General features: G+C 46.6%; 1 protein-coding gene across 2 annotated transcripts in view; it reads right to left on the minus strand.

Annotated features, from left to right (window-relative positions):
- The window catches only part of iars1 (isoleucyl-tRNA synthetase 1), a 159,953-nt gene that overhangs the window by 17,853 nt on the left and 116,096 nt on the right, over positions 1-26,004 (minus strand). For both annotated transcript variants that reach the window (XM_056273008.1, XM_056273007.1), the window contains exons 24-28: positions 22,651-22,753; positions 21,555-21,638; positions 18,854-19,028; positions 16,248-16,360; positions 7,459-7,554 (exon numbers count right to left, since the gene is read on the minus strand). In XM_056273008.1, coding sequence (XP_056128983.1) covers positions 7,459-7,554; positions 16,248-16,360; positions 18,854-19,028; positions 21,555-21,638; positions 22,651-22,753 — 571 coding nt within the window. The remainder of the gene's footprint in view (positions 1-7,458; positions 7,555-16,247; positions 16,361-18,853; positions 19,029-21,554; positions 21,639-22,650; positions 22,754-26,004) is intronic.

Raw genomic sequence — 26,004 nt, forward strand, 5'->3', positions numbered from 1 at the left:
CAGTGTGACGAAGGCTCGGTAGTGCTTCCACATGGACTTGCTGTGTGTCTGACCTTACAGTATTGTTTGATTCTGAGCACTGACAACATGGTTATAAGGTGGCTGTGTGATTCTGCCAGAAGAGTCAGAAGTTTTATGAGTGTAGTCTGATGAGTGGGTTGTGTTTAGCTTTCAGAAATGGATGGAAGGTTTCAAGAAATGTGTCTTAGCAATTGTGAAAAACTAAGTGCCAACACCTGCAAATGATTTCCCATTTGTCTGATAAGAAATCTGAGGTTCCTGACACACCGGGCCGACAGCCGACCATTGGCCAATGTTGGGCTGCGATGAGCGTCTGTGACCCTAGTTTTTGTGGTGTGTCCCGCGCCGTCGGCACTAGTCGGTCCCCTGTCGGCAGCTTTTTCGTTGATTCAGCATGTTGAACGGGCGAAGCCCGGTTGTGAGAGAGATCGCTCCGATTGGCTGTTCAGCTTAGCGAATCGGTGCAGAACGTACATGCTACTTGGCCGTGGGCTGTAGTCTTTGCGGTGTGTTCAAGTGCTGCTTTTTGGCCCTGACGGCAGGCGACGTGAGGAGACACAACAGTTGGCCTTCGTTGCCGCTAGTCGGGTTGGTGTGTCCGGACCCTAAGTGGTTTTCCAGCCAAGCGGGTGATACGGTGAGAAAATCAGACCCTGTGAACACGTCTTGTACGTTCAGCTCCATGACAGGAATCCCGCCATACATCTGACGGGAAGTAATTCTCTCTCCTGTTTCCTCTGCTTCTTTCTGCAAACACCCACACATGAGCATGGACAAACAGACACATGGCTGAGATGACTGTCCAGCCCGCCTCCAACACACACCTACACACACACACAAAAACACCGACACACTGGAAATATGTGGCTGAAGGGCAGCGGCAGCTCGATACAGAGGAACAGTCAATCAATGGACAAGGGTTTGAAAAGGTTCCTCTGTGCTCTGTGTGTGTGTCTGTGTGTGTGTGTGTGGGGGGGGGGGCTCTCTTTGTCAACCCCTTCGTGAGCTCACAACACACACACCCTCTGGTTCCCCCTGCCCACTCTTCACAAACTACAACTGACCATCTTGAGGAATTGTTGAAAGAATTAATTTGGGTCTCCGGGGTGGAAAATTCCAGGCAGATCCGGTGTGAAAGAAGCAGAGGAATGTAGGCCAGGCTGCCATAGGAGGACGGAAAAACACAGTTTGTTTTCCTGCGAAAACAGGAGGCTGTTGACTAATCCGCCTTTACAGCTCGGAGCCCTTCAAAGGCCTGATGTTAAATCTGAAGGGGGCGCAGGCTGTAATTAAGACTTCATTAAGCCCCCTTATGATGGAGGAACTTATGACTGTGATGCTGCAATGGAAAGATTTCAAACACCGGGAGCGGCGCAGTTAGCATGAGACGCAACATTAATGTGTTAAAAACAGCTGAACTCCTGCTCTACTGGTCCAGAGGCAGACTGGGCCGTAGCTGTTCTGAGTTTTTAAGGCTTGTGATGACGGGAAATGAAAATTGTACCGGAACCCCAAATATAGAGTTCAGAGGGTCTGGTCTCTGAGGAAAAGGCCTTCCTGGTTGGATTACGATGGTATTTGAAAACCTGCACATGCCAAGAGGGTTACAGTGTTGTTTTAATAGTCTTTTCTGCCCCTTTTATAACCTTTCCACCCCCCAGATTAAATCTTATTCATTCTCCATCACATCTCTGCATACAGTAACTGTTTAAAAACCCATCAAAACCACAACAGTCCTGCAGGAATGTCTGTCTATTTATCTTCAACTCCACAAACTGCTGGTGGTAACTTGTTTACCAAACCCTAAAAATACACGGGTTCAAAATGACTCATTTACAATGAGTCAGACCGGGAAGATGGCAGCGCGAATTCACATTGCAGCAGCCTCACCCATTACTGGTGTGGAAAGAGGTCAGGAATTCACGTTTGCGGCGGTCTCACCCAGTACCGTCCCTGCAGTGTCTGTGTCCACGTCTGCGTTTAAGTTTTGTCTTTGTTTGATGGCTGGGAGAGCTGGTACTGGATCGGCTGGGGGAGTTTGGTCTGCTGCATCCGGTGGGCCCAAGGACCACGGCCCCTGCCTGGAGGAAGCACCGAGGGCGTTCTGACAGGACGCGGAAGTGGGGCAGGCTAAGCTAACTGCTAGCCCATGCAGACCGGCGGTTCCGACAGTCATCCTGCCTGGTGTTCGCTCCCTTGGGCAGTGATTTTTTTTGGATATATGTGTTCGTTGAGATATATGTGTTAGTACGTATGTGTGTTCTTGAAGTTCTTGTAGTCCTTGGATGTGTTTTTGTCTTTGTGTTGCACTGCTGTGGGCTGGGGGAAACCATGTTTCAACAAATAAAGTGTTCCTGATTCCTGATTGACATTAAATTTATTTTGAACTGCAAATTCTGTGGGACTGAGTCAAGTCTCGGCCTTTCCCCACAGCCCGTCGGAACATATTTCGTGCATCTGTAGCAGTTCCATACGATGCAGCCAGTCCAGTGAAATGTTAAAATCAGGTTTTCTCAACAATGATGTTTAAAAAAACATTACATGAAGTTGAAACTGTTAAGTTTGTTAACTTTTGTTGGTGCCTATAATACAGTTAATACGGTAGCCTGTTTTGTTAGTCACTTCTACTGCAGTCTTTACGGTAACCCTCCTGTTAGGAGGAAGGCGCGCTGCTAGTGAAAGTTACTTGTTGAAATGTTCGGTAGGCTGTGGCCACTTGCTGTTGAGAGTGCAAATAAAACTCAGTTAAATAAGTACAGTTGTCTTATTTGAAACTAACATTGGTAGCAGAGGATGGCTGCCGCGAATGACTTCAGACAGCCTCCTGGATTTGATGAAAAGAAGCCGTATGAAAACTGGAAAAATGAAGTGGCAATATGGAGACGGGTGACAAACTTGGACAAGAAAAAGCAAGCGTTGGCTGTGGCTCTATCGTTGACAGGTAGAGCGAGGGATACTGCTTTAGGAATAAATGTGGATGATCTAAATAAGGATGATGGAATGACCACTTTGATTGGGGAACTTGACAAGATTTTTTTGAGAGAAGAGAAGGACCGGGCTTACGAAGCCTATTCTGAGTTTGATCGAATATCGAGGGAAAATGGCGTCTCGATGGTGGACTTTATTGCTGATTTTGAACAGAAATACAACAGGATCTGTAAATTCAAGATGGTTCTGCCCGACGCTGTTTTGGCGTTTAAACTACTGGATACAGCAAGTCTTGATGTGAAAGACAAGCAACTGGCATTGACTGCATGTGGTAAGCACACTTTTGATGATATGAAGTCAGCACTGAAACGCATATTCGGAGAAAAACATGAGCAGAAGGTGGGAGCCATTAACGTGAGTCAGGATGCAGCCTACTATACAGATCAAAGAAAACCGCACCCACGAACCCAAAGTGTGCAAGCTAGAGGACCACTCGCAGGCACAAATCCACTTGATAAGTACGGAAGACGAACAAAGTGTGGGATTTGTCAAAGCACATTCCACTGGGTGAAAGATTGCCCACATAAGAAAGAACATGTAAAGATGACAGAAGGAAATAAATGCACAGAAGAACCTGATGAGTGTAATGTAACGCTGTTTTCTAAGGAATCGGATACGGAAATATTCATGGTTGAGGCTCTGGGATCAGCTGTCATTGACACGGCGTGCACAAGGACTGTCTGTGGTGAAAAATGGCTGAATAACTATGCAGGGGGACTAAATGAGAAAGAAGTACAGAAAATAGTTAACACAGAGAATAGCAAGCCTTTCAAGTTTGGGGATGGGCGAGTTGTACATTCGACAAAAAAGGTCAAGATACCAGCCAAGATAGGAGAAACAAAATGCTGTAGACACAGAAGTGGTCCCATCTGACATCCCTTTACTGCTGAGTAAAACGTCGCTAAAGAGAGCAGGAGCTGTGCTGAACTTGGAGAATGATACAGCAATAATGTTTCAGCAATGATAGCTCTGGAGATGACCTCCTCAGGACACTACTGTCTGAACATAATGGATAATGAGTCCCCATGCGATACATATGAGAATGTGGTCCTGGCCATCACAGAGAATATGACTAAGGAACAAAAACACAAAGCTTTACTGAAACTTCACAAGCAATTCGGACATGCATCAGTTGACAAACTGAAGAAGCTGCTGATAAATGCTGGAAACACTGATGATGGGAGTACTGCTATTCTAGAAGAGATAGTAGGAAAATGTGAGATATGTCTTAAGTACAGCAAGCCTAAGCCCAAGCCTGCTGTTGGTCTGCCCATGGCCTCCCGATACAATGAGACTGTGGCAGTAGATTTACATGTAGAACCGAATGTGTGGTACCTGCACATTATCGATCACTTCACACGCTTCAGTGCGGGTGGCATTGTGACCTCAAAGAAACCAAGTGTGATAGTGAAATGCTTTGTACATTCCTGGATCAGTGTCCATGGTCCACCGGAGCGTCTCTTCAGCGAATGGCGGCGAGTTCAATGATGAAAAAATAAGAGACATGGCAGAGAACTTCAACATCGAGATAAAGACGACTGCTGGCTATAGTCCATGGAGCAATGGCTTGCTGGAACACCATAACCAAACACTCACAGAGATAATGCTGAAGGTAAAACTTGACAACGGAGTTGACTGGAAAACTGCACTGGATTGGGCACTCATGGCAAAGAACACAATGCAGAACGTACATGGCTTCAGCCCACATCAGCTGGTGTTTGGACAGAATCCAAACCTTCCCTCTGTATTAGTGAGTCAGCCACCTGCTTTGGAGGGAACTACTATGAGTGCATGGGTGGGACAGCACATAACAGCATTACATGCAGCAAGGAAAGCTTTGACAGAGGCAGAGTGCTCAGAGAGAATCAGAAGAGCTCTACGAAAGCAACTTCGTCCAACAGATGAGAAGTATAAAACTGGGACAAGGTGTTCTACAAAAGGAAAAACTGTGTGGAGTGGAAAGGGCCTGGAGTCGTGATAGGACAAGATGGGGTGGTGATCTTTGTACGCCATGGTGGGACCTACGTCAGGGTTCATCATTCTAGGCTGCGGAAGGTTGATAAGAGTGAAGTAGGTGCTAGTGGGGGTTTAGAGCACCCTGGGGAGAATGTTACTGAGGGCAATATGAATGTACTTGTTACTGATAGTGATGTGGATGTTGTTAACAATGACAGTGGGGACATACCTGGTACTGATTGTGACATAAATGTTGATATGAACAATGACGGTGAGGCTGGGGGTGTTACAGACAATGATACAGATGTCACTGAAGGTAACAATCATAAGGATAATCAACAGACAGGCACAAGGGTAGGAGCCTCCCTAGGGCTGAAAACAGGTCTAACAATCAGCTTTGTGGATAATGTAACAGGTGCGTCTCACAGAGCTAAAGTGAAGGGACGAGCAGGAAAGGCTACAGGAAATAACAGAAACTGGTACAACCTACAGTACTTAGAACCATCTGACATCGCTGGTACTATGGGGTCAGCTGATCTTACTAAGGTAGACAATCTTCAGGTTAATCCACTGGGTAGTGTAGAACTATGCTCTGATATGCAGGAAAATGATGTATTCGTCACAGATGGTGTTTCATTTGATAAGGCTAAACTAGATGAAATCAGTAGCTGGAAAAATAATGGGGTGTTTGAGGAGGTAAAAGATATGGGTCAAAGACATGTGTCCACTAGATGGGTATGTACACTGAAAGAAACCCCTGATGGTATAATACCCAAAGCACGTCTTGTGGCTAGGGGTTTTGAAGAATTCAACACTAAAGATCTACAGAAGGACTCACCTACACGCTCATCAGAGTCCCTCAGACTACTCATGTCAGCTCTATGTCAGAAAAAGTGGACATTAAACTCTATGGACATCGAGTCAGCTTTTCTTCAGGGAATGGAGCTGTCTCGGGACATCCACGTTGGCCCACCTCCTGAGGCTAAAAGTGAGGGAACATTGTGGAAGCTCAAAAAATGTGTCTATGGACTCGCTGATGCATCACTCTACTGGTACAACAGAGTCAAAGCAACGATGCTGAAAACAGGGGCCACAATGTCACAAGTTGATCCTGCTGTTTTCTACTGGGTTGATGAAGATTGTAATGTGACTGGTGTCCTTGCCTGTCATGTGGATGATTTTATCTGGGGTGGCTCTCACAAATTTGCCACCACAATCATTCCCCATCTCAATACAGTTTTCCAAGTGGGACGTGAGGAACAGGACAACTTTCGCTATGTGGGGATGGAACTAGCCACAGTAGATGGATGGAGAAGTGCTCATGCAACAAGAGATCTACATAAAGAATCTTCAGCCCATTCAGCCCTTCAGCTCATAGACTCATCAAGAGCGTTGCAGCGTGATGCTCTTCTCACAGAGTGTGAGACTGACAAACTAAGGTCAAAGATAGGACAACTGCTATGGGTGGCTAGACAGAGTAGGCCAGATATCATGTTTGATACATGCGCCCTTGCAGCCAATCTAAAACATGCTACTGTACAGACCATGCATGAAGCAAATAAGGTAGTAAGAAAACTGAAATCAGAACGTGTCACCCTAAAGTTTCAGAACTTAGGAAATGAGGACTCTTTGAAGTTTGTTGTTTTCAGTGACGCTTCCATGGGAAACCTCCCAGATGGGGGAACACAAGGAGGACATCTCATCGTGCTGATGGGCGAGGAAGGAAGACTCCCGCCAATCTGCTGGCAATCAAAAAGGATCAGAAGAGTGGTCCGGAGCACGCTGGCAGGAGAGACACTTGCCCTTGCTGATGGTACTGATAATGCCATATTTCTGTCCTCCCTCTACTCTGAACTTACCACAGGAAAGGTCCAACAGCACACCCTACCTGCGATGTGTGTAACAGACAACTACTCCCTTGTGGATGCCATCAAGTCCACTAAGTCAGTGACTGAGAAACGACTGAGACTTGAAATAAGTGGCATCAAAGAACTTATCCAGAACAAAAGGATTCATCGTATTCTGTGGTCAGCTACAAAGGAACAGCTGGCAGACTGTCTGACCAAAAAGGGAGCCTCTTCCCTGGTATTGCTTAAGGCACTGAATAATGGACAATGGAAGCTAGATGACTGAGTCTGACTGTTGATAACTGAGCATTTGTTTTGTTTTCCTGAAATATTATCCTTGCAGTTTTTGTTTTTAAAAAAAGAGGGGAGATTGTTAAGTTTGTTAAGTTAACTTTTGTTGGTGCCTATAATACAGTTAATACGGTGGGCTGTTTTGTTAGTCACTTCTACAGCAGTCTTTACGGTAACCCTCCTGTTAGGAGGAAGGCACGCTGCTAGTGAAAGGCACTTGTTGAAATGTTCGGTAGGCTGTGGCCACTTGGTGTTGAGAGTGCAAATAAAACTCAGTTAAATAAGTACAGTTGTATTATTTGAAACTAATAGAAACATAAAGGATAAGAAATACCCATGGTAAGTAAAGTCCTACCTTCTTGCGGAGTTTCTGGATGCGGTTGATGACCTCTCTGGCAACACCTTCGTCCACCATTGACTGGTCTGGAGTCACATCGAGTAAAACCAACACCTGGATAAGAAAGCAGCCCAGAAGACGACCGGATGGGTTAGACTTACACATCAGACTGTCCAGACCCATCACAATGGACTCATGCTTGTGTTACATCCCACATGACGGGCTGGTGTGAAAGAACGCCACAATCTTCATATTCTACCAACCTACTGAACGGCAGAGCATGGCTGCTTTATTTGCAGAGCACATTTCATACACATGGCAACCAAAACCGCTTTACACAAGGCATAGAAAGACATCCAATAAGAAAGCAGCAGAATAAGATAAAAAGAGACAACACTGGATCATTGCTACACATTCGTAAAGGACACCTATCACTCTGTCCCCCATGCAGCCCTGGACCTCTGACCACTGTCTGATTCATCTCATCCCAACCTACAGGCAGAAACTAACATCTGCAGAACCTGTGGTTAAAACTGTGAGGAAATGGACCAATGAGTCAAAACCAGAGCTCCAGACCTGCCTCGACTGCACTGACTGGAGTGTTTTTGAGGCTGCATCTACAGACCTGGATGAACTTACTAACACTGTGACATCTTACATCAGCTTTTGTGAGGACATGTGTGTGCCCACCAAAACCTTCTGTACCTTCAACAACACCGAGCCCAGGTTCTCAGCTAAACTCAGGCAGCTTCGTCAGGCCAAAGAGGAAGCCTACAGGGGTGGAGATAGGATCCAGTACAGCAAAGCCAGAAATACACTCACAAGAGTCACGGCTGTCTCGGCTTTAGCATCAATTCAGCTCATAAGATCATTAGACTGAAGGAATCAATCAATCAGTCAAGCTGCAATTTATATAGCGCTTCCTTCTTCTTCTTTTTCTTCTTCTTGAACAGACATGTAGCAGTGATGTTCACCCTTGCAGTGATTTGATGAACACACCGCAGTCTTCAGCCCTGTTTCAGACTAGCACAAACCACTGTGTGGATGTTGAGTCCCATGGAAATGTAATGACAATTTCCTGGAAATGCGTTTTGTGCCATTCTGCAGCACTTTCGTATTGGTTTAGGCAAGGTTTCCCGACCAAAACCCTTGAGCCCTTTTCTGTTACCCAAGGGAAACACAGTTAAAAACACTTGTGATAAAGCATAAAACCTCACCGTTGTGCGGTTTATCCAAGTTTACTCTCAAGTACATCAGTCAATATGGATGCCCCTGTTCTCCTTTGTCTCTTTACCGTGCAGCGGGAAAACATTCCCCAGAGCTTACTTCTTCATAACCAAGAAGGACACTGACATGGCTGAAATAAAATAATCAACTTAAAAAATTAACAACAGGAAGTAATGAAAAGCCTCTCTTCAGGGAAGAATGTGTTCTTTGTTCTTCTATGGCTTAAGAAAATGAGGTGTAGAAGAACAGGAGCTTCCATATTGAAAGATGGATTTGAAAGTAGACTTGGCCAAACCACACAAACCACACAAAGGTGAGCTTTTTATACTTTTTCAGAAGTATTTTTATGCTGTATGTATCACTGGGGGGTAGCAAGGGTTTAAGGATTTCAGAAGGGTTATGAGATTGGCAAATTTCTGTCAGGAAACCTTGCCCAACCCAAGTCAAAAGTGGTGCAAACAGGCATCCGGGTAGCGTAGCGGTCTATTCCGTTGCCTACCAACACGGGGATCGCTGGTTCGAATCCCCCTGTTGTCTCCACCTTGGTCGGGCGTCCCTACAGACACAATTGGCTGTGTCTGCGGGTGGGAAGCCGGATGTGGGTATGAGTCCTGGTCACTGCACTAGCGCCTCCTCTGGTCGGTCGGGGCACCTGTTCGAGGGGAGGGGGAACTGGGGGGAATAGCGTGATCCTCCCACGCGCTACGTCCCCCTGGTGAAACTCCTCACTGTCAGGTGAAAAGAAGCGGCTGGTGACTCCACATGTATGGGAGGAGGCATGTGGTAGTCTGCAGCCCTCCCCGGATCAGCAGAGGGGGTGGAGCCAGAGACCGGGACGGCTCAGAATAGTGGGGTGATTGGCTGGATACAATTGGGGAGAAAAGGGGGGGTGACACAAACGGTGCAGAATGAGTTTTCCAAGAAATTATCCACGGATTTCTATGGGACCAGCATGTAAGCAGAGGTGCGGTCTCGTGCTGAACGGGGCTAACGGTCACATGACGCATGTGGTCATGTGATGTGGACATACAAACAGCAGACTCATCTCGCTAACCTGTGCTCACCAAGTTGAGTATTACTGAAGCGGATCTGAACTCTATGGGAGGTCCAATAAAATACTAAGTACCAAGGGATGGGGGAGTCGAGGAGATGAAATGACAGTGACAGGGCGACTGAGAGAGAGAGAGAGAGAGAGAGAGAGAGAGAGACAGTGAAAGAAACAGATAAAGAGAAATAGAAATATTTACAAAGACACGGAGAGTGGGACAGAGGCAGAAAGACTCAAAGAGACACAACAGAGATGAGAGACACACACGAAACAACGTGAGACACAAAAACAGGTGTGTGTGTGTGTGTGTGTGTGAGGAAGAGTAACGTTAACAGAGTGGCAGGTGAGGTGGAGACAGAGATGCACTTCCTGCTAAACTGTGAAAGATTCCAGAACGTAAGAGAAAAATAACAGGAGACACTTGAAAAACAGATTCCACATGTTCTACTGCTGAATGAGAAAGAACAATGGCCATTTATTTTAGGAGAGGGTCAAAGGTCACACCTTGCGGCACAATATGTGTCACAATGCCATAGCCTAAGGGTCAGTGAGTGACCAAAACACTGTCAGTTACTGTCAGTGGCTGTTCCAAGTGCTGGTCTATGTTTCTGCCGGAGCTATCGGTTCCTTTTTCCTTTTTTTGTCTTTTTGTTTAGTGTTCAGTTCTCTGTTGACCTGTTCGGCTTTGGCAACACTGTAATTAATGCAGTCATGCCAATAAAGCATCACTGAACTGAATTGAGAGCGAAAGCAAGAGAGGAAGAATCAGAGGAAGAAAGAGAGGCAGTGATGGAACAAGAGAGGATCAGAGAGTGAGCAAGAGTGAGCGAGAGAGTGGGTGAGAGAGAGACTGAGAGAAAGTGTGTGAGAGAGAGTGAGTGAGAGAGAGGGAGAGAGGGTGAGTGAGAAAGCGAGAGTGAGCAAGAGCGAGGGAGAGAGTGAGGGAGAGAGTGCGAGTGGGAGAGAGTGAGCGAATGAGAGAGAGTGAGAGACAGGGACAGGAAGAGAGAGAGACAGACGGTGAGAAAAATAGAGACAAGAGAGAGGGCGAGAGAGAGACATTGTGAGAGAGGGTGAGAGAGAGAGAGGGCAAGAGAGAGAGACATTGTGAGAGAGAGACATTGTGAGAGAGAGGGTGAGAGAGAGGGCAAGAGAGAGCGGGCGAGTGAGAGTAAGAGAGAGAGGGCAAGAGAGAGAGAGAGGGCAAGAGAGAGAGCGCGAGCGAGAGAGAGGGCGAGAGAGAGACATTGTGAGAGAGAGGGTGAGAGAGAGGGCAAGAGAGAGAGAGAGGGCAAGAGAGAGAGAGAGGGCAAGAGAGAGAGAGAGGGCAAGAGAGAGAGAGAGGGCAAGAGAGAGACATTGTGAGAGAGAGGGTGAGAGAGAGGGCAAGAGAGAGCGGGCGAGTGAGAGTAAGAGAGAGAGGGCGAGAGAGCAGGCGAGTGAGAGAGAGAGAGAGAGAGAGAGAGAGAGAGAGAGAGAGAGAGAGAGAGAGAGAGAGAGAGAGAGAGAGAGAGAGAGAGAGGGAGAGGAGGAGGAGTTCAGTAAAGTGGTGTTAAAGTGCAGCCGTGTGGTGTGTGTGCGCTTGGCGGGGCACTGATTGGAGCGAGCCCACGGGGATCGTGGACGTGCTGGTTCCCACTTAGCCGTGAAATGACTTCATACATCACACTCCCGGTTGCTGTGAAAACATCTTACGCCTTTTTTAAAGCCAGCACGCCGTGACCCAACAACACAGACAGTAAAACTTTACACAGTCTGATTCTGATTGTGTGTCTGTGTGTGTGTGTAAAACGACCATGAACAATTAGGCTCGCTAGCTCGTTGGCTAACGGGTCAGACCGTTTAGTCAACTGGTTAATGTAGTCACCCGTGGTGCAGGAGACCCGGGTTCATGTCCCGGCTGCCCCCCGAATTCACTGCACTGGGCTGGGTAGCAAATTCAGGGACTTGTGTGTGTGTGTGTGTGTGTGAGAGAGAGAGAGACAGACACAGACAGAGAGAGACAGACAGAGACAGAGAGAGACAGACAGAGACAGAGAGAGAGACCTGAGTGGGATGTTCAACATGAATAGCCAAGGTGATGGAAATAAGTGTAAGAACAAAGGTGAACATACAAACCCCAATTCCAGTGAAGTTGGGACGTTGTGTAAAACGTGAATAAGAACAGAATACAATCATTTACAAATCCTTTTCCACCTATATTCAATAAAATACACTACAAAGACAAGATATTTAATGTTCAAACTGATAAACTTTACTGTTTTTTGCAAATATTCCCTCATTTTGAATGTGATGCCTGCAACACGTTCCAAAGAAGCTGGGACAGGGGCAACAAAAGACTGGGAAAGTTGAGGAATGCTCAGAAAACACCTGTCTGGAACATTCCACAGGTGAACAGGTTAACTGGGAACAGGGGAGTGTCATGACTGGGTATAAAAGGAGCATCCCCGAAAGGCTCAGTCGTTCACAAGCAAGGTTGGGGCGAGGTTCACCACTTTGTGAACAACTGTGTGAGCAAATAGTCCAACAGTTTAAGAACTACGTTTCTCAACGTACAACTGCAAGGAATTTAGGGGTTTCATCATCTCCAGTCCATAATATCATCACAAGACTCAGAGAATCCAGAGAAATCTCTGCACGTAAGCGGCAAGGCTGGAAACCAACACTGAATGCCCGTGACCTTCGACCCCTCAGGCGGCACTGCATTAAAAACCAACATCATTGTGTAAAGGATATGACCACGTGGGCTCAGGAACACTTGGGAAAACCATCGTCAGTTAACACAGTTGGTCGCTACATCTACAAGTACAAGTTAAAACTCTCCCATGCAAAGCCAAAGCCAGATATCAACACCACCCAGAAACACCGCCCGCCGGCTTCTCTGGCCCGAGCTCATCTGAGATGGACTGACGCAAAGTGGACAAGTGTGCTGTGGTCTGACGAGTCCACATCTCACATTGTTTTTGGACATCATGGACGTGGTGTCCTCCGGGCTAAAGAGGAAAAGGACCATCCTGATTGTTCTCAGCACAAAGTCCAAAAGCCAGCATCTGTGATGGTATTGGGGGGGGTGTTAGTGCCCATGGCATCATGGGTAACTTGCACATCTGTGAAGGCACCATTAATGCTGGAAGGTCCATACAGGTTTTGGAGCAACATATGCTGCCATCCAAGCGACGTCTTTTTCAGGGACGTCCCTGCTTATTTCAGCAAGACAATGCCAAGCCACATTCTGCAGGTGTTACACCAGCAGGGCTTCGTAGTAAAAGAGTGGGGGTACTGGACTGGCCTGCCTGCAGTCCAGACCTGTCTCACATTGAACATGTGTGGCGCATTATGAAGCGCAAAATACAACAACGGAGACCCTGGACTGTTGAGCAACTGAAGTCGTACATCAAACAAGAATGGGAAAGAATTCCACCTACAAAGCTTCAGCAGTTAGTGTCCTCAGTTCCCAAACGCTTATTGAGTGTTGTTAAAAGGAAAGGTGGTGTAACACAGTGGTGAACATGCCCCTGTCCCAGCTTCTTTGGAACGTGTTGCAGGCATCAAATTCAAAATGAGTGGATATTTGCACAAAAACAATAAAGTTTATCAGTTTGAACATTAAACATCTTGTCTTTGTAGTGTATTCAGCTGAATATAGGTGGAAAAGGATTTGCAAATCATTGTATTCTGTTTTTATTTATGTTTTACACAACGTCCCAACTTCACTGGAATTGGGGTTTGTATGAAATTACTTAAACCCAAAGGTTATTGAGATATATAACCATCTGGTTTACGACAGGATTAATAATTATGGTGTGATCATTCGTTCGGTACAAATAAAACAACAACCAACGCTCACCTGCAGGCATTTTCTGCATATACATTACAGCCAGCCAGCTTAACCACTTCTTTGAGAGAATCAACAAGCAGCCAGTGACAAAGGCCTTGTCGCTCACAGATCAGCAGGGCCTGATGGTGGACCTGGGAGTGTACTTCAGGCCTGTGCTGATGAGTTGGCAGGGAACTTCACAAAGATCTTTAATGTCTCTGTCTCAGGCTACTGTTCCTACACGCCTTAAGTCAGGAATCATTGTGCCAATACCAAAGCAGTCAGTTGTTAAGAGCCACGCTGATCCATCCAGTTGCACTCACTCATCATCATCATTATGGAGAGATGGGTTCTGGCACATAATAAAAACATCATTCCTGCCGCCTTGGTCCAGCTTGTCTGCCGGGCAACAGATCAACTGAGGATTCCATGTCAATAGCGCTTCACTCTGTTCTAGACCACTGGGAGAATAGAGGCACATGTGCCAGAATACTGTGAATTCACCACAGCTTGGCATTTAACACCATGTTCCCAACCAGCTAGCCTCCAAACTCCACAACCTAGGCTTCGATACATCACTATGCAACTGGATCTTGAACTTCCTGTCTAATCGTCCTCAGACTGTCAGGTTAGGTAAAAACTGATCCTCCACTGTAACCCTCAACATCACCACAGGGATGTGTGCTGAGCCCCCTACTCTAAAACCTCTTTACTTATTCCTGCTCACATCTCCAACACCATCATTGTGTTTTCAGATGACACCACAGTCATGGGACTGATCTCCAGCACCTCGGCCTATAGGGAGGGGGTGGAGAAGCTGGTGGGGTGGTGAGAATAACCTGTCCCTCAACACCCAAACAACTAAAGAACTTATCGTTGACTTCAGGATGTCCAGGAGCAACAATTATGTGCCACCAGTGTACATAAATGGAGATGTGGTGGAGAGGGTGCCCAGCATCCAATTTTTGGAAATGCACATCACAGAGGCTCTGTCCTGGTCAACCAACAACTCTGCATTGGTGGGGATGGCACAACAGCACTCATACTAGATGAGGAGGTTGAGAAGAGCTAACCTGCCCCACAAGATGCAGCACACTAAGTTCTCCCAGCCAATCCAGCGCCAGCTCTTCGTTTGATGGCTGGGAGCGCTGGCGCTGGATCGGCTGGGAGAACTTGGTCTGCTGTATCTTGTGGGCCCAGGGACCATGGCCCTGCCTGGAGCTGTGACCGAGGAGGTAACACCAAAGGCGGTCTGACAGGACGCGGAAGCGGGGCAGGCTAAGCTAACTGCTAGCCCATGAAGACCGGCAGTTCTGACAGTCATTCTGGCTGGCGTTCATTCCCTTGGACAGTGATTGTTTTTGTACAGTTTGGATATATGTGTTAGTTTAGATATGTGTTAGTACGTGTGTGCTTGAAGTTCTTGTAGTTTTTGGATGTGTGTTTTTGTCTTTGTGTTGCACTGCTATGGGCTGGGGGAAACGACATTTCATTCCATTTCATGTACAGAAGTACATGAAATGGAATGACAAATAAAGTGTTCCTGATTCCTGAAGCTGCGAATGAACTTCTACCATTGCACTAGAGAAAGCATTCTGACATACTGCATTAACGCATGGTATGAGGGCTGATCCAAAGCCAGCCAGAAAACCCTACAGAAGGTCATCAAAACTCTCCAACACATCACTGGGTCACAGGTTCCAGCCATGGAGGACATCTACAACATCTGCTGCCTCAGGGAGGCTATTAATATCATCAAGGATTAAACCCACCCTGTAAACCTGTTTACTCTCTTACTCCTGGGCAGGCATTAGAGGAGTACTTCCATGCACCAGTGTTGTAGTACTCGAGTCCAGGGCTCGGACCCGAGTCCCACTCAAGTCCTGATTTTCAGGACTTGTGACTCGACTTGGACTTGAGCACTGATGACTTGGACTCGGACTCAAACACTGGGGACTTGAGACTCGACTTGGACTCAAGGTTTAGTGACTCGACAATAACACTGGTGTGTGTGCATATGCTTGCAAGTGCATTTGTGTGGCTATTTTGTCACAAAGTAAATAAACTCCCTTTGAAGTGGTGACAGCTGTGTCGTTTTTATTTGTGTAGACCTTTTTTATTTGTGTGTCAGCTTTTTTACGGTGCCAGAATGGAGCACTGGAGCCCATCTTGGAACTCGACTCAGACTCAACCTTGATGACTCGGACTCGGACTCAGGTAATGGGGACTTGACTCAGACTCGACCCGGACTCTACTTTTGGGACTCGGACTTGGACTCAGACTCAAACACTGGGGACTTGAGACTTGGCTCGGACTCGAGGTTTAGTGACTCAACTACAACACTGCCATGCACACAGGCAGATGTGGTAACAGGTTCTACCCCAGGACTGTTACATGGGTAAACTCTTCCATGCCAGCTAACCCCCCGGCCTCTTTCCCATCCCTTGCTCCTGACAAATGAACTCAGCAGCATGGACTGAAAAGAACTGGAAAGCATGGACACACAGCATGGCCCTCTGCTCACGTTATTTGTCTAGATTTACATAGTATTGCTTAATGTAGTATTTATTTGTAATGCATCAACAGGAACGGCAAATGCACTATCACTGTACTTGGTGCAGCGACAATAAAGGAAATCTTAAATCTTAAATCTCTTTGCGTCGCTGTGTGTCTGTGTCTATGAACACGTGTGTGCACGTGTATTTGTTTGTGTACCTGTGCGTCTGAATGTGCCTCATACTGCACCGCTGAGCTGGAGGCCTGGTCAAACGTGTACATCAGCCTCAGGTCCTCCTCATGCAGTTGATGGCCGTCCACCATGATGGAGCCTGGAAATCACACAGACGCCATGCGGCAGTACAGCTTCATAATCCAGCACACAAAAGAAACTGACACTCAGCCTGACGTTCAGCACAGCAACATTGTGGAAACACACACACACACACACACACACACACACACACATATACACACACACACATACACACACACAGAAACAGTAGCCAGGTCCATCAGAGTTGAAGCTTTTTAAAAGTCGAAGCACTTTAAAATATCTCATCTGCTGGCTGAAACACTGTCTGCTGTTCAGCACTGACACAAAACACTGCTCAACACCCTGAAAACTGACCATGACTCAGTATCACTGACAGTGAGCGCAGAGTTAAAGCTACAATCCTGAAGATTTAGATGCAAACAAACATCCTCTCTGATACTTTGTGTTGTCACTAAGTTTCATGAAAAAGCTGGTCTCCAGGATTTGTCTTGATGCATGATCAATAATCCAGCTAAGGGCGTCTGGATAGCGTGGCAGTCTATTCCATTGCCTACCAACACGGGGATCGCCGGTTCAAATCCCTGTGTTACCTCCAGCTTGGTCAGGCATCCCAACGGACACAATTGTCTGTGTCTACGGGTGGGAAGCCGCATGTGGGTATGTGTCCTGGTTGCTGCACTAGCGCCCCCTCTGGTCAGTCGGGGTGCCTGTTCGGGGGGAAGGTGGAACTGGGGGGAATAGCGTGATCCTCCCACACACTACGTCCCCCGGTGAAACTGGTCGCTGCACTAGCGCCTCCTCTAATACTAATAATAACAATAATAATACATTTTATTTGTGGGCGACTTTCAGAGCACTCAAGGACACCTTACAGACCACAGTAAAAACGAGCAGCACTGTATCAGACAGCATAATAGCAAAACAAAGCAGGGTAGACAATAAAAAGTTAACACAACAGATAAGTATACAATCATCATCTGCACAAAACTCTATGAAGTGTGGATCAGACTTTATATGCCAGTTTGAAAAGGTGGGTTTTGAGATGGGATGTGAAGGCTGAAGAGAGTCAGTGTTGTGAATGTCTTGTGGGAGAGAGTTCCATAGGCAGGGGGCAGAATGACTGAAGGCTCTAGACCCAATGTCAGTCAAGCGGGCCGATGGTGTAGTGAGCTGGAGAGCAGAAGAGGATGTGAGAGTGCGGGAGGGCGTGTGGATATGAAGGAGTTCAGAAAGATATGAAGGAGCTGGGTTATTAACGGCCTTAAAGGTGAGGAACAGGATCTTTAAGTCAACACGGTATTTAACAGGAAGCCAGTGGAGTTGCTGAAGAGCAGGAGTGATATGATCTATGGAAGGAGTTCTGGTAATGATACGGGCAGCTGAATTCTGGACCAATTGAAGTTTATGAAGACACTTGAGGGGAAGACCAAAGAGGACAGAATTACAGTAGTCAATACGGGATGTAATCAGGGTGTGAGTGAGTATGGCGGTGCTGTTAGGTGTAAGTGACGGGCGAAGACGATTAATATTGTGTAGGTGGAAGTATGCAGACTGAGTAACATTGTTGATGTGAACTTCAAAAGATAATGGGCTGTCCAAGATGACACCCAGACTCTTAAACTGAGGTGATGGGGTAACTATAGAATTGTCAATAGTCAGAGAAAAACTGTCGGGTGTAGCCAAAGTAGAATTAGTACCTTCTAGGAAGCCCTCGATTTTATCACTATTAAGTTTGAGGAAGTGGTATGAAAACCAGGACTTAATTTCTAGTAAGCAGTCAGAAAGGAAAGTGGGTAGAAGAGTGGAAGTAGGTTTGGTGTGAAATTGAATGCCAAATTTCCTGAAAATGTGGTCAAGAGGTAATGAGTAAATAATAAATAGGAGGGGTCCCAATACAGAGCTCTGGGGAACACCGGTAGTGACAGGAAAGGACTGTGACCTCAAATTTTTAAGTTGGACAAACTGAGTGCGGCCTGAGAGATATGATCTAAACCAGTCAAGAGGGGTGCTAGTTATTCCAATGGAAGCTAATCGCTCTATGAGGATGTTATGCGAGATGGTATCAAAGGCTGCGCTCTGGTCAGTCAGGGTGCCTGTTCAGGGGGGAGGGGGAACTGGGGGGAATAGCATGATCCTCCCACATGCTATGTCCCCCTGGTGAAACTCCTCACTGTCAGGTGAAAAGAAGCAGCTGGCGACTCCACATGTATCGGAGGAGGCATGTGGTAGTCTGCAGCCCTCCCCGGATCAGCAGAAGGGGTGGAGCAGCGATCGGGATGGTTTGGAAGAGTGGGGTTATTGGCCAAGTACAATTGGGGAGAACAAGGGAGAAAAAATCCACAAGACCATAACATGTGGAACACAGACAGCTAAAGAAATGAATCCTGACTGGGTTCTGGTACTTCCAAAACACTGAAATCTTTTTAATTAACTTATTGGTTTTGTTGAGTGTATTTCTCAGTCTATAACTGGATGATCCAGCAGTTGCTAGCCATTTCTTTTTGCCAAGTTTCACTGCTTTAAAGGACAAACACACATGCTAGCGTACCAGTCTTCTGGAAGGTCTGTAGCTGTTCACTCTTTAGTTCCTTGATGGTAGCCATGACGGCTTTGAAGGCCCCTTTCAGCCTCTTGCCCAGAACCATGTGGTCTGGCTCCGCCCTTAGCCGGATGCCGTACTTGTCCTTGTCTGTTGACAGGGTCAGCTGACGCACGTTGAGCTCCTGCATGACACAACAGACACACAACACCTATCAGAAAAAGTCCTTCATTCATCATCTAACCATCACATCATCTGACCATGACCACATGTTGACAATGTAGACATGGTCACTTCCTGTAAGGGAGATGGAAGATTCAGACTTAAAGTAGTAATACTAAGTGGTTCCTGAAACATATTGACCAGTAAACATCCCAATATGACAAGTAAATATCACAGTATCACTTGTAAATATCCCAATATGACTTGTAAATATTACGATTAGTAAATACATTATTGACTTGAAAATATCACATAACTAAATATTAATACTCTAAAATATCATGAGTATTACATTTCCCAAATATGACTAGTAGATAGCGTATGACTTGTAAATATCAGAATGAGTGTTAAAACTCCAATATGACAGGTCAATGTCATAATATGACTAGTAAATGGCAGCGCGAATTCACGTTTGTAGCAGCCTCACCCGGTACCGTCCAGACAGTGTCTTTGTCCACGTCTGCGATTAAGTTTTGTCTTCGTTTGATGGCTGGGAGTGCTGGCGCTGGATTGGCTGGGAGAGCTTGGTCTGTGCATCCTGTGGGCCCAGGGACCACAGCCCTGCCTGGAGCTGCCACTGAAGAGGTAACACCGAGGGCAATCTGACAGGACGCGGAAGTGGGGCAGGCTAAGCTAACTGCTAGCCCATGCAGACCGGCAGTTCCGATAACACCGAGAGCGGTCTGGCGGTGGCCTCACCTAGCCTTGACTGTGGTGTTTTTGATGTCGTCATGTGGAGTGCGGGGAGGTGTGTCAAGGGTGTCTGGCTGGGAGAGCTGGCGTTGGGTTGGCTGAGGGAGCCTGGTCTGCTGCGTCCAGTGAGCCCAAAGACAACGGCCCCTGCCTGGAGCTGTGCCCGACGAGGAAGCACTGAGGGCGGTCTGACAGGGCGCGGAAGCGGGGCAGGCTAAGCTAACTGCTAGCCCATGCAGACCGGCAGTTCCAACATTCATCCTGGCTGGCGTTCGTTCCCTTGGACAGCGATTTAAAAAAATAATAATTTTTTTTTAGTTGAGATATTTGTGTTCTTGTAGTTCGGATATGTGTTTTTGTCTTTGTGTTGCACTGCTGTGTGCTGGGGGACACGAGATTTTGTGACATGAAATGAAATGACAAATAAAGTGTTCCTGATTCCTGAAATCTCAAATTATAACTAATAAAGCTCGTGTGACTCGCAAATCTCAAAATGACTAGTAAATTTCATATTATTTGTGAACATCATATGACTAGTGAAAATCATATGACTTGTAAATATGACTAGTAAATATCATATGACTGGTGAATATCATGGTGGGGGACAGTCTCGTTATATCACAAGTGAATATAATAATTTGACCAGTGAATATCATATGACTTGTAAATAGGACTAGTAATCATATGACCAGTGAATATCATGTGACTTGTAAATAGGACTAGTAATCATATGACCAGTGAATATCATGTGACTTGTAAATAGGACTAGTAATCATATGACCAGTGAATATCATGTGACTTGTGAATAGGACTAGTAATCATATGACCAGTGAATATCATGTGACTTGTAAAAAGGACTAGCAATCATATGACCAGTGAATATCATGTGACTTGTGAATAGGACTAGTAATCATATGACCAGTGAATATCATGTGACTTGTAAAAAGGACTAGCAATCATATGACCAGTGAATATCATGTGACTTGTGAATAGGACTAGTAATCATATGACCAGTGAATATCATGTGACTTGTGAATAGGACTAGTAATCATATGACCAGTGAATATCATGTGACTTGTAAAAAGGACTAGCAATCATATGACCAGTGAATATCATGACTAATGAAAGAAGAAGAAAGAAAGCCACTTTGTTTTGCCATTGTATAGTTACAATGACATGTGTTCTCTGCATTTAACCCATGCTATGCTAGGAGCACTGGGTAGCTGCAGCACCCGGGACCAACTCCAGTTCTTCTTTCTTTGGGCACAGCACCAATGGCGGTCACTCTTAACCCGGGCCTCGACTGATTCGGTATGGTCTTGTCAATCCACATAATGATTTGGCAAAGTTGTACATCGGATGCCCTTCTTGACACAACCACGAACCCTACGGATGGCGCACAGGTAAAGCCCTGGATACCGTGCAAGACTCAAGATTCAAGATTCTTTATTTGTTATGTCCCATAACCGACCAGAGGAGGTGCTAGTGCAGCGACCAGGACACATACCCACATCCGGCTTCCCACCCGCAGACACGGCCAATTGTGTAGGGACGCCCGACTAAGCTGGAGGTAACATGAGAATTCGAACCGGCGATCCCCGTGTTGGTAGGCAACGGAATAGACTGCCACGCCACTCGGACGCCCGAATTTGGACCATTTTTGATGAGTCCGTGAGACGCCCGACCAAGCTGGAGGTAACACGGGGATTTGCTCCGCTGAGCCCCGTGTTGGTAGGCAATGGAATAGACCGCTATGCTACCCGGACACCCCGTGACGATGGAGTTTAAGTCTTACCTCCAGGATGTATTTCTGTAGGGACTCTATGTCTTTCAGTGCCTCTGGGTCCTGATGGATCACAACCACCTCCTTCAGCGGATACTGAAACACAAAAACACATTGCAGAGGGTGAATAGTGACGGTGCAACTAAATCCTAACTTTAACGGATGGTCACCATGTCCCCACCTGGTGGCAGAGAGATGGGTACCAGGACAAAATGGCTGCCAGACGCAGAACTACAGCTCCCAGAATACTTCACTTGTCAAAGGACAGGAACAGGTGCCTAAAGTACGTTGTGGTAGCAGGAAAGGCAGGGCTCAGAAACACAGTACGTTGCAAAAGCTGAAACCTTTTCTCTTTTCGAGAGAAAAGACTTTGACTTCAGTCCAAACGACATGTTGCAGGGTCACCCTGGCATTTCAGTCTAGTTCTGCATAGTGGTTTAAAGTTGTTTTGGTGGACTGCAGTACTTACTCCAAGTGAGTGTACTATGAGTTTTATTTATTTATTTTGGATTTTCCCCAGTTTTTCTCCCCAATTGTATCCGACCAATTACCCCACTCTTCCGAGCCATCCCGGTCTCTGCTCCACCCCCTGTGCTGATCCGGGGAGGGCTGCAGACTACCACATGTCTCCTCCCATACATGTGGAGTCTCCAGCCACTTCTTTTCACCTGACAGTGACGAGTTTCACCAGGGGGACGTAGCACGTGGCAGGATCACACTATTCCCCGCAGTTCCCCCTCGCCCCCAAACAGGCGCCCTGACCGACCAGAGGAGGTGCTAGTGCAGCAACCAGGACACATACCCACATCCGGCTTCCCACCCACAGACACAGCCAATTGTGTCTGTAGGGACGCCCGACTAAGCTGGAGGCAACACAGGGATTCGAACCGGCGATCCCTGTGTTGGTAGGCAACAGAATAGACTACCACGCCACCTGGACACCCCTGACATTTCACTTCTATAGTTTCCTGCTAGCACAAAATCATATGGTGCCATAGCAGAGCAGGCTCAGTCATAACAAGCTGTGTCAGGAGAATGAGTGTGCTAGATTTGTTGCGCAGCATCCACCCTGGCTCTTGACAGGGGTGGGACACAGGTGATGACCGACCTTAACAGGCAACGTCTTCCTGTCGCGGATAACTCTTCCGAGCTCAATCACCGACTGCATCTGGGAGACAGCATTCTCAATGCGCTTGTCAATCAAACTCTCCCTGTAACACAGAAGATGCAAATATTATAAAACGGCATCAACTATCGCTTCAGTGAGTACACACAAAGTACACACACAGTTAGCTTGAGGGACTGAATGATATTTAGCCTTCAGAAGGTGGCTGCAGGATGGTGCAGTGAAGAGTTTTGGTCTCGCCACTGAATCCAAATGTTGAAAGTGTTTTAACACTGGAAGGACCGGGACTTCACTCCTACCTAAAACCACCGCTGGTGTTTAAACTGTTAGTGTGTCTGTTGTGAAACTAACTGACACCAAAATTAACATTTTAACAACTTTAATACTACTTTTAAACAATTTAAAATGGCCGCTGTCCAACGCCTGTAAATCCTGCAGCGCCTCGGTGGTAGTCATGGTGCGTCTGTAGTGGCGTCTGTAACCAGACATGTTGGACATCATCACACATCAAGCTTAGACTACTTGTCTGCACTGGAGGGCGCTAGTGTGTTTCTAGGACAGAGCAGTGAACTTTACGAAGGAAATGATGTGACCAACACACGTAATAAATACTGACATGATGCACACCATGATGCGCACATTACGAGCGGTCATACTGACCGCTCATGGTCGTGTTAGGTCGAGCTTATCATAACTTTTTTGTGCGATTGACCTAAAACTCATTTTAAATGCAAGCATATGCAGTTTTAGGAGCATTCAGGGAGCAGCAGGTCTGTATCTTTATTTTCACAAAGTTATTAAACTTTGAAAATCCAGAACACTCATAATGACCATCTGGTCGCAGGGCATCGTACCATCATGCCATCATACCATCATACCCTCACACCATCATACCATTACACCATCATATCATCACACCATTACACCATCATACCCTCACACCATCATATCATCAGACCATCACACCATCACACCATCATACCCTCACACCATCATATCATCACACCATTACACCATCATACCATCATGCCATTACACCATCATACAATCACACCATCATACAATTACACCATCATACCCTCACACCATCATATCATCACACCATTACACCATCATACCCTCACACCATCATACCATTACACCATCATACCCTCACACCATCATATCATCATACCCTCACACCATCATACAATCACACCATCATACCATTACACCATCATACCGTCACACCATTACACCATCATACAATCACACCATACAATCACACCATCACACCATCACACCATCATACCCTCACACCATCATACATCACAACATCACTCCATTACGCCATCATACAATCAAACCATCACACCATCATACATCACACCATTACCCCATCACACCATCATACAAGCACACCATCATACCATGACACCTAACCCTGCTCCTGATGAGAGGTGGATGCCAGGAGAGGAGAGCAGCTTCAGTACAGACAACCCAACAGTTCACATTCAGCTGACATTTGTTATATGTAACTCTGCAACACAGAGCTGACAATGTGCCCAGCAGCACTCAGGCCCAACAGGAAGAACACAAACACCTAAGGGGAGCTTTAAAAACCTGCGGCTACCCCAGTTGGACCTTTGTGAAAACTGCAACACGTTCCAGAAAGACCAACCAGGTGAGCGATGAGGAGAAGAGGAACAGAAGGAATAACACAGTCATCCCGTATGTTTCTGGGGTCTCCGAGAAACTTAGGAGAATTTTTAACAAACACCACATCCTGGTATACTTCAAACCCAGCAACACACTCCCACAAAGACTGGTTCATCCTGAAGACCGTGTACCACACACCCGGAAAAGCAATCTGGTGTATGCTGTACAATGCAATGAGGATCGCACTGATCTATACATAGGAGAAACCAAACAACCACTACACAAACGGATGGCCCAACACAGAAGGCCAAACTCCTCAGGACAAGACTCAGCAGTCTATCTACACCTAAAGGAGAAGACACACTCCTTCCAGGACAGCAACGTACACATTTTGGACAGGGAAGATAGATGGTTTGAAAGAGGGGTGAAGGAAGCCATCTATGTGAAACTGGAAAAACCATCCCTCAACAGAGGAGGAGGTCTGCGACACCACCTATCTCCCACTTACAATGCCGTCCTTTCATCTCTACCCAGGAGACTCAAGAAGCCTAGCCTCCAAGAACAACAGTCGCTCACTAACGGCTCCAACCACTCTCATGACCACTGAATGGAGCACTAACGAAGTCGAAACCAACACCCCCAACGACCGTCGCTGCTTAACATCGGATCACAAAGAGCCATGGACATCTATAGCTCTGATAACGACTCCTAGAGGATAAATATCTGAGTCTCATCAGCAGCCAGTCAGACTAGCTTGGTCTAGTCAGAAAGGCCCGAACTGAGGAAGCCTCTTGGATGAGAGGCGAAACGTCTTCACGGATATATACCAAGTCCAGTTGCACTTGATTCAACTCCTTTGGATAACCATGACCTGGATGAAGGAGAACATTCACAGACACAACTTACAGTCGTACAGAGTACTCTACTTATTTATTTATTTATTTAGTACCATTTTTGTCTCTGGAACAACATGACTCACCTTTGCAGTGTTTTCTAAGCTGTTAGTCTGTCTGGGTGCACGAGTGCATGCGTGTGTGTGTGTGTGTGTGTGCGTGTGTGTATGTGTGTTTTGCACAGAGTGATGTGATGCGTCAAGTGCAGTAGTTAGAGAGAAGATGCATGCTTGCTTACCGCCTACTTTTTTTGGGGGGGGGATTCCTCCCCTTTTTTTTTCACCTGACAGAGACGAGTTTCACCAGGGGGACGTAGCACGTAGCAGGATCACACTATTCCCCGCAGTTCCCCCTCGCCCCCAAACAGGCGCCCCGACCGACCAGAGGAGGCGCTAGTGTAGCGACCAGGACACATACCCACATCCGCCTTCCCACCTGCAGACACGGCCAATTGTGTCTGTAGGGACACCTGAGCAAGCCAGAAGTAACACAGGGATTCGAACTGGCGATCCCCGTGTTGGTGCGCTACCTGGACACCCCCAGCTACCATCTGCTTTACGAACACACTGTTTCAGCAGAAGGCCAAATCCAAAACATCCTGGATGCACCTACGATCTGAACACTGGCACCTGATTGATTATATCATAAGCTGTATTGACACTAGTGATGTCTTGCTGACCCGGGCCACGAGAGGTGCAGAATACTGGATGGATCACCACCTTATCATGACTAAACTCCACATCAAAGTGCGCCCCCCCCCCCACCCCACAGTGTCTCAAGAAACCCATAAAAAAAAATTGAACTG

This window comes from Lampris incognitus, chromosome 2 (assembly GCF_029633865.1).
Source record: "Lampris incognitus isolate fLamInc1 chromosome 2, fLamInc1.hap2, whole genome shotgun sequence".
Classification (NCBI taxonomy): Eukaryota; Metazoa; Chordata; class Actinopteri; order Lampriformes; family Lampridae; genus Lampris; species Lampris incognitus.